At 39.0% G+C, this 9546-nt stretch overlaps 1 protein-coding gene across 1 annotated transcript; it reads left to right on the top strand.

Moving 5' to 3' along the window:
* The first annotated feature begins 2634 nt into the window (after positions 1–2634).
* LOC108760237 (slit homolog 3 protein) lies at positions 2635–4939 on the top strand. Its single transcript, XM_018506059.1, is given in 3 exon segments — positions 2635–2666; positions 2668–2839; positions 3123–4939. Coding segments are annotated over 3 exon segments (906 nt in total). The 3' UTR covers positions 3825–4939.
* The last annotated feature ends 4607 nt before the right edge of the window (positions 4940–9546 follow it).

Genomic DNA, 9546 nt, shown 5'->3' with positions numbered 1-9546 from the left:
CCCCCCCGCACACCCCACTGAATCCCTCGCACTGCTGGACAACTGTTGCTGGTAGTGCATCCATTATTACAGCATTACGATTTGCCGTCGTGCTGAGTATGTGCAGTCTTATGCATATATGCAGGAGAGTTCGTGCTTGTACGTGTTATAGAGTGTTCGCATGCTCTCTCTCGCCACGTGTACGTGTAACGAAGTAACGGGATGCGCGCATTAACACCTTTCTTCGACGTCGCGATGTACAATACTTATTTCGGCGATGTCCGCGGGCAGATACACAACATTAGTCTCGTAACGTATCACTATATGTACGATCTCATCGTATTCAGAATATTCGGATCATCGTAAGAGCGGGAGAACACGTCGAGAGAACCTTGTTCGCCTCATGTCGACACGTATAATTCTGAATGTTAGAACCACGCCGGTTCGCGATTAATCGAACATCCTCAACGCATCGAGCGCGCAGCATCTTCGTTATTACTTTCCGATTATTAATCGCAAGATCGTACCTCGCGGAGGTGAACGTACGCGTGCGTTTCGTTATAGATATGCCATTAGAGATACGTATCTCTGTGCGCGCACGTGTCTCTATTCGCCCCGCGCGAGAAATGACAAATGCACGTGTATGCCCAATACGTACACACGTACCATCGTCGGGTAGTCTTACGCGAGCGATCGAAACGGCCAACCAGCCAACCAACCCATCCAACCGACCAATCCTGGCTTTATTATTACGCGGTGGCACCGTGCAATTCGCGCGGGCCCGAGCTTAACGTTCGTAAAGCACGTAGGCGTTATCGCGCGAACAAGGGGTTCCTTTAATATTTCGATCAGCGCGCTCGCGAGTTATTATCCTCGCAAATCCCGCCGCGGGCCGGTCCGTGCGCCCGCATGAAGACATTACACGAATGCCCCGCCCCGCCGAAACGTTCGAACGCCGTAATTACAATTGCTGCAGGGGAAGAGGCGGCGGGGGCGGGAGCGGGGGCGAGAGTCGCGCGTGACAAAGGTAATTGCTCCCGTGTTAATTCTTGCCAAATGTATCGACGACACGTCATAATTCAGCGAGTTAGTCTTGCGAGAAACGTTTAACTCTTAATTTTACAGACTCGTCGTTGATGTTTGTTCAAATCTGACATCTTTTTGTAGACTTTTGTATAAAGAGCTTTAATCTAAGTATCTTAAATTATGAAATATTTATTTGCTTTTTTTTACCGTAATTTCTTAAAAATCCATATAAAATTTTATAACATAGACATTTCGAAGAGAAATAATGTCTTTTAAAAAATATTTGGAATATTTTGAATTACGTAAATTATTTTGTGTAATTAAACAAAAAGGATTTGTGTGAGAAAGATGTTATAACGAGGTTCATAAATATTATGATAAATCTTATCGTGATAAACAAATGTCGCATAAATATTGATATATTATATAAAAAATCATGTAAGTTTTTACACATGTACTTTTTTTCACTGCTGATATCTGCCGATAGCTCTTATCGGGACAAAGTGTTTGCAAAACGGATTCTCGAAAATGTAGAATGCTTAGAAGAGAATTCACGACGGAATCTGATGTCATGGATACATTGCCTCAAGCGATCAATCATCTCTCCGGAGAAATAGCACCGACAAGGATACGTAGTTATTTAGAACGTAGCGATTTTTTTAAAACATAAATTTGACACGTACTAATGATTCACCTAAGGCTTGATCTGAACAGTAGAAACTCGCGAGGCACGTCAAACTACAATTGTCGCGATCACTTTCATGTTTCTCGCGCGGCAAAACCGGTTTTGCTCCCTCGGACTATTTTCATCAAAGACACGAATGATCGACAAACAGACAAATAAACAGGCGAGCCTCTAATTAGCCAATGAGAGGAACCTTCGTTCCCTTGTCGTCGCTTATACATCAAGTTTGAATACAGAAATAGAGTGCCCTAGGCAATCGCTATCTCTGGCAACTCGCAAGGTAAACCGGGATTTTGCTGACTTTTATAATTGGTATCAGACGCTTCTTCATTCACTTGTTCTAAAAGCAACTAGTAAAAGAGATACCCGTTTGCAGAATATGTAAATAGCTTGTACCATTAATGTACAAAATACTATAGAGAAACTTAATAATTTTAAAGAAATTAATTACTAATATTAATTTAATGTAATACAATTTAAAATTACTTTATAAATATTAAAAGTTAATAAATTAAATGTATAAGAAAATTGACTACATTGGAAAATGCAACCATTTACATGCCAATGACTACTATCGTTTCGTAATTTCATGTGTAATTTATTATCTATATAAATTACAAAAGTTATTAGCTATATTTTTACTTAAGTTTACGTTATTTTATAAAATTATAAACTCATAGAATAAATTTGTAAAAGCGTGCTTAGATATATTTTACATGTATGCACGCTCTATCATTACTATACTCGTAGTGTATAAAACAGCAAAATTTCAATTTTCATATAAATAACCGAAGTCAATCGTAGATAACACCCGATTATCTATCGAGCATCGTGTGTATCATCGTATACACGAGAAATATCGCGACATACATTTGCGTTGATTCTGGTTTTAACTGCCAGTACTTCCCTGCCCGTCCATTATTTTTTCCTCGCCACGGCCGATAATGTTCTATACGACCTTGAAATCCACTATAAGAACCGAACTTGGAAACGATTGGATTCAGACTCGCTGAGAAGTTCGTCGCGATGAAGCGAATCCTGGAATTGTTCGTCCTCGCGACGATCTTGGTCGTATGTTCGGCTAACTGCCGATCGAACTTATATGGATATCAAAATTATTACCAGTGTGAAAATGTCACGAATCTGCAGGTATTGATTTATTTAGGTACTGGTTTATATATGATTCAAAATTTTAAACTCTTTCTGAAACTTTCCTTCAAGAACAAAAAATTTCTTTTCAGATTGCTTACTATAGAGATAATTTGAATAACCGTAACACTGAAGAAATGTGTCACAATGGGATATTTCTTCAACCATAAAATTAATACTAATTAATTATTAGATTTAAAATGACATTATATAACATAAAGTTATTGTATTCTTTAAATCGTATGTTTATCAATCATATCTCTGTATGCACCTATAATTACAGATACTCTCAGTGATACCCAAAGGAGTAGTAGGCATCAATATTAAGAACTCGAACATCAAGAAAATACCGACAGACGCATTCTCGATGCATGCCGAGTCTCTGGAGGAACTCAATATCACCGGATGCGGCGTGGAAGAGATCGAGAATAATGCGTTTCGGGGTCTCAAACTACGCGTGCTGAGTTTGGTAGACAACAGAATTCGTAAACTAGACTCATTGTGGATTCAAGATTTGACGAACCTTAAGGCGCTCATTGTGTGGCGCAATCGAATCGCCGAAGTTGACGTGCAATTATACGATTTGTTGCCGAATCTAGAGCTCTGGGATATCGCGCACAACGAGATGAACGCTTGTTTACCTACGGAATTACTGAAGAAGCTAACGAAACTGAGAAAGATCTATCTCGCTGGCAATCCATGGTCGTACCGATGTCGCCGTTCGATGACGTGGTACTTGGGTAGTAATCATATTCGTTTTGTCCAAGATTGGGGTAGCAGCGATATGCTAATTGAAGAATGTCTCGCCCATGAGCCAAACGCCGACGTCGACGACAATGCTTTATCCAAATGCGTTGATCGCAAGGTCGGCTCTACTGAGATGCTGCAAACTGTGTCTGGACTGAGTGAACAGATCCGAGAACTCTCAAGAAAAGTCACTGAATTGGAAATCGAAGTCGCCGCTTTGAAGAAAACCGGATATTAATTCATCAAAGCTTGGAATCTTTTTACCTATTTATGAAATTGCGTTAATATATAATGCGTCAATATAATAAATTTTAACAGAACATATAACATCGACACATAATAATTCAGTAATTTTTAAATTAAAATTAAATATCGTTGCCCGCGATTGCAATTGTAGCTGGAAATAACGCTCCAAATACAATGAGCTTTGATAAATTGATAAGACCACTTATTTCAAATGCGATGTGCGACTTTGAAATTATATGACTTTTCAACGAGATACAAATGATTGAATCTAAAGCGTAGAAAAACTTTCAAAATTGAATATCAAATAAACGTTTAAAATAAACGCTTCCAAATTCTCACGTAAGAGGCAATTGGTGATGCGATTATTCGCGCTCGAAATGATTGAAATATTATACAGCGATGCGCTCTGTAATAAGAACATCTACTTTGATATTCAGTCGCATCGCATCCTCGTGTCATCGATATGAACGATATATCGAATTTCAAGTAAATTTTTTTTAAAAGTTTTTCTCTCCGCAAAGTTTTCTTTTTATATCTGACAATACGCTCGCCGACAGTTCTACAATCAATAATAAACCGTATATTTATAAATCTTGTCGTTTTCGTTTTTTCCCAGTTAAATTGAGAACATTTACAAAAATCACTATACACGCACTTTTGATCCGCGAGGCATTCATAGATCACAGTAACGTGTCGCTTAATACGCTAACATATTAAATCATCCTACGTCCGTGGAACTACGGTTCTCTCTGCAACGAGACAAGAACGTTCCAGTTCAGTCACCATTCATCAGTGTCGATCAAAAAATGCGTACCGTGTGCAAACGTATAGCAGATCGCACCCGTACTTGCATTCATAAGAGATCTTTAGGGCGGTTTCCGCGATCATTAATAATTCCAAGACGGCGAGGTGAGCGGGAAAAAACGGGAAGGGCGTTGGCAGTAGAGGCTAAGAAGGTATGTACTGGCCTGCAGCGTAATTGTAAGTGAGAGTTTGGTTACAATGCGTCTATTGCTCACATGTCATGCTAAAAACATACAGACGATATCTCGATGCTAACGAGAGATATTTGATACGAATGTAGATTGCAAGGCTCTTTAACGTTTATTGTCGGCCTCAATAAATCTTAAAATTTAATGACAATTATAAAAATTAACTCTTAACCTTTTCAGTATGGCATACCCTTTTTTCCAATGTTTTTTTCATTGCTATAACTTTTTTATTATATGTATTAAAGAAACATAGATACATGTGTTTGATACCGTTATGTTTCTTAATATCTGACGTTTTGATTAAAAACAAAATTTTTACAATATATTAATTTTTATAAAAGTTAAATTGAGAGTCGAGTATGTCATATTAATGTATTATTCCTATAGATAGACCTTTAAAGATTAAATTAAACTACGTATAACATTCTTTCAAGAAATTAAATTCGGATTGTAAGATGATAACTTGGTATTAATTTTAAAAAATCGTTAGAGGAAGATTAATGTCATAAGAAGACGAGTTAGTTTATTTCCAAATTATAAAAAAATAAAGAAAATATGCTTTAAAAAATCGGTTTTCCATTATAACAAATGGTTTGTGAACAGATTGTTTCATTTTATCCATATATAGGATAATCGCGCGAAAATACAGAGATCCTTAAGTATTGCAGAATAACAATTTTGCTTACACTACTCTTTTAGAGAGTTTTTATCCCACAGCTCAGATAAAAGTTTTTTAAATAATTTATTATATATTGTTAGTGCGCATTCTAGAACCATACACATAGTAAAGTTGTCTTAGGTATCGGCTAGTGATGAGATGAATCGGTTTACTCAATCGTTTTATCGTATGATCTATGACGGATTTCACGGTGATCGACGCGATTCGTAAAGTCGACACGGTAGAAACATACACACACACGCACGCACACACACGTACATACAGTAGCCATGTGGAAAGGACATTGTTCCACCTACTGTGCGCAAGGAAACTACCGGTTCTCCGTGATTTATGGAGAGGGTGCCCGCTGCTCGTGCTGCCACACCGCATCCTCGGGGTCCTCCTCTTCATCGTCGTCTTCGTCTTCGAACTCCGTCCTCGTCGCAATTTCACCGTGAAACATTCTCCGTATGCAGGGATTGCTCCAGTTCCCACGTGGCGAGGACTGTGCTCCTTCTCTCTATCTCCGATTCTCTCTCTCTCTCTCCCCCTCTGCCGCTATCTGTTTGCCTCTCCAAGAGCGTTCGCTCGCTCGCCGATGCGAGTCATACCGCACGCTACGCGCGGTTATCTATGCACCGCGCTGCACATGCATGCCCTACTACGCACGCCGGTACCTACCGATGCTGCACGCGGTGCATTAACATCGCCGGCTGCAACCCGGAAATCCGAACGTAACATGGGCTCGATGAAGCCCCATCACGTACCGCTGTACCGCGTACCGCCCGTTGATCTCGGCGAAAGCTCGGCGATGCAAGACACCGCCAGATCTCGAGATCTTCTCGAAATTAACAATACCGACGCAACGTTAGTTATACCGCGTATGCAACATATGAAGAGAGTCACAGCATTAAAAAAAAACACAGAAAATAAAATATACATCCTTTCCCCGAGTATCTCTCATAATATATTTTAATACATCCTAACGCCAAACAGGATCAGAGCTTTTCAGGCTATATCCTATCGGCAATGCAGCCACCGGCAGGATTGTCAAATTGTCGTGCACGGAAGAAAATGTAAAAATCAAAAGAATGGTATGTCGTCGATACACCACGGTTCACCTGTCCGCTGAGCTTCACTAGTACAACGCCCTTTTGTTCGACAAATAGAAAAAAAAGAGGGAAGGAGGGTGGCTGTGCCTAAGATGAAAGCACCGAGGCGAGCCTCGCGGCCGGCTGGAACCCCGCCAAATAATATACCAGCGCCCTATCCACGCCTCTCTCGTACAACTACCTCTCTCTGTTCCTCTTTCTAACGAGGCAGCAGTCGTGTTACTATCGGCTATACGAACCCCATTGGAGTACTTTTATATTTATTACGAGAATATGAGAGAAAACGCGGACGAGGAAGAGTTTGCCAACTGGCAGAAACGAAGAAGGAAAGAGAAAGACGAATGATCGTCGTTGTTACGTAGCGCATATAATCGAGGAGGAGCCGGATGATTCTAGCCCGTATTTCGGCTTTTGTCATACCGCGAAGTGGTAAGCCTCTTCATCGTCATTCTTCCCGTGAGGAAGGCTTATACCGGTCTTTTCCGCATGTTGCCGTTCCCTGGATTTCGTAGACGTACTTGCATTCCCATCTGTAACTGTCAACGACTGAGTATCTACCAACTGAGAAAGCGATGCGAACGACTTACGGGTCAACGTCGAAATTGTCACGGTTATTTTCGACGTTCGTTTAGTTTATATCCGCAAAGAAGGTGATATCTTATGTCCTCTTAGCAACGTTTATCAGTACTTTCTAATTATTAACGCAGCGTGTGAAATAATGAATGAATCATGTAAATTATTCTTTGTACAAGACGACACCGACTTGTCGCTGTAATTATCACACGTAATATTTTCTCAGTTGAATAAGGTATTAATGATATCACTGATAAAATAACGATATTCTGAATTTTTTATAAAATAAGAGAAACAAACTATGGGATAAAAATAAGACAAAATAAATCTTATTATACAATTTTTCCTAAAAGGTTAGATTGTGACATAAAAACGTGAGACAGTATGACCGCTAATTTAAGAACTTACAGTTTTCTGTTAATCTTTGTTACAATATTTTCTCATGATAATCTAATAAACAATTTATCTTCTTTCCTACATTTTTCCATATTACATTATCGTACATTATTATATGAAATTTAACTAGAAATGCTTTATTGCAAAGTTATAAACAAATATTGACACGAAATATTTTTGTAGCCTTTCAGTAGTGAGTGGAACATTGGCATTTTCATGGCAGTTGCTATTTCACAACGATGGAAATCTAACAGCTATTCTTTTCGAGCGTAGTCGCTGTTTCAGAGCTGAACGAATATCATATATTCACAGGTCGAAATGATACTGCATCATTTAAAGATAGCAAATATTATATAATGTGAATATACACACGAGATAAATATTCGACTTTCCGTATACGAAATGTACGTTTTCATGTTCTACGCAAAGGAAAATTCATTATTTTATGTTCCATTTTAATATTTGTTTATAACTTTGTAATAAAGCATTCTTAGCCAAATTTCATATAACATTTTTTAATTTCCACTTATAGAATATGTTCCCACAGTTTGTCCGTTAAATCCTGAGACACTCTATATATAATAAACACTCTATATATAATAAAAATAATACGTAATAACAATGATAAATGACAGCTTTTTAGAAGAGAATGAACAAGAGATGCTATTAAAACACGCGAACGGGAAGCTATAGACGAATTTGGGAACGACGATTACAGCTTTTCGTTATTTCTCGTCGCTTTTTTTCGCGCCATCCGCTCCCTTTTTCCGCCTTCGTGTAACGAAATGTAAAAAGAAGAGAGAGAGAGAGAGAGAGAGAGAGAGAGAGAGAGGAAAAAAAGAAAAAGAAGGGGAAGAAAGTAGTTCGCGGCGTGCACGAGTCGGCTCTCTCGCGTGTAGCCGAGTTAAACCGACGCGGCGGTGATTGATGACGCTTCGGTGTAACGATCGCCTCTGCACCCGCGAACGTGGCGCCGGGTTAGGCTCCACCGGGAGACACGAATGAGAGAGAAAGAGAGCCGGGGTGGAAAGGGAGCGAGGAAGAGTGGAAGGAGGCGAGGCAAGTGAGACAGATGGACGTAGGAACGGACGAAACCCCTCGTTATCCTCGATTTTACAGGAATTAAAGGGCCGATTACGCGCGACCGCCACACCCGCGATTAAGACAGGCGCGGATTAAAATCGTGCCGCTTGGTGATTTTACATCTGACTAAACGTCGCTCGCTACCAACGTATTTCAGTTAACTCGGGACTTTTGGTTAACTCGACGTGATACATAAATTAACATTATAGCGTCGCGTTCGGTGTTAGCGGTTAAAGATTAGCGTACTCGAGTGCCTTTATTTTTTTTTGTTATTAGCTTCTATCGTCCAAATTAAAAAAAAAAAAAAAAAAAACGAAAGCAAATGACAAAAACTAGAAATGTTACTTTTAAAATTTATATAAATTAATTTATCGATTTCATATCAATAAATTAATCTATATTAATTTCATATCAAAATTTTATCGTAATAGTCAAAATTTCCAACATAGACTCTGATTTTCAGTATATAAATTCACAGATACTTATTGTAGAAATATAATTATCGATCTCTCCAAAAGTACCAATTTAGAATAAATGATATTGATCATATCACATACCACGTTATACAGATTCTTGAGCATAACAGGAAATCTGTATAAAGCTTTTCTTTTGCAATTTGTAAGACAGTAGTAAATTTACGGTGAAATTGAAAAATTTATCGCGGCAAACGACCAGAGAGAAAAGCGGAGAAAAGAGGGGAGAGGGAGAGTGGACAGAACGGGCAAGAATTTCGACGGGCAAGAAATTTATCGCCTGTACCACCGAATTCGCTGGAGAAGCCGTCATTCGGGCTGTTAACTGTCCCGCTGATAATGGGAACCGTCTGAAGGCAGTCTGGTAGGTACGTATATATGTATATATAAATATATGTGTATGTGTGTGTATGTGTATATAGATATA

Source organism: Trachymyrmex cornetzi, unplaced genomic scaffold (assembly GCF_001594075.2).
Source record: "Trachymyrmex cornetzi isolate Tcor2-1 unplaced genomic scaffold, Tcor1.1 scaffold223, whole genome shotgun sequence".
Lineage (NCBI taxonomy): Eukaryota > Metazoa > Arthropoda > Insecta > Hymenoptera > Formicidae > Trachymyrmex > Trachymyrmex cornetzi.
The sequence above is the reverse complement of the archived record's forward strand: the minus strand, read 5'-3'. Positions and strand labels throughout refer to the sequence as shown.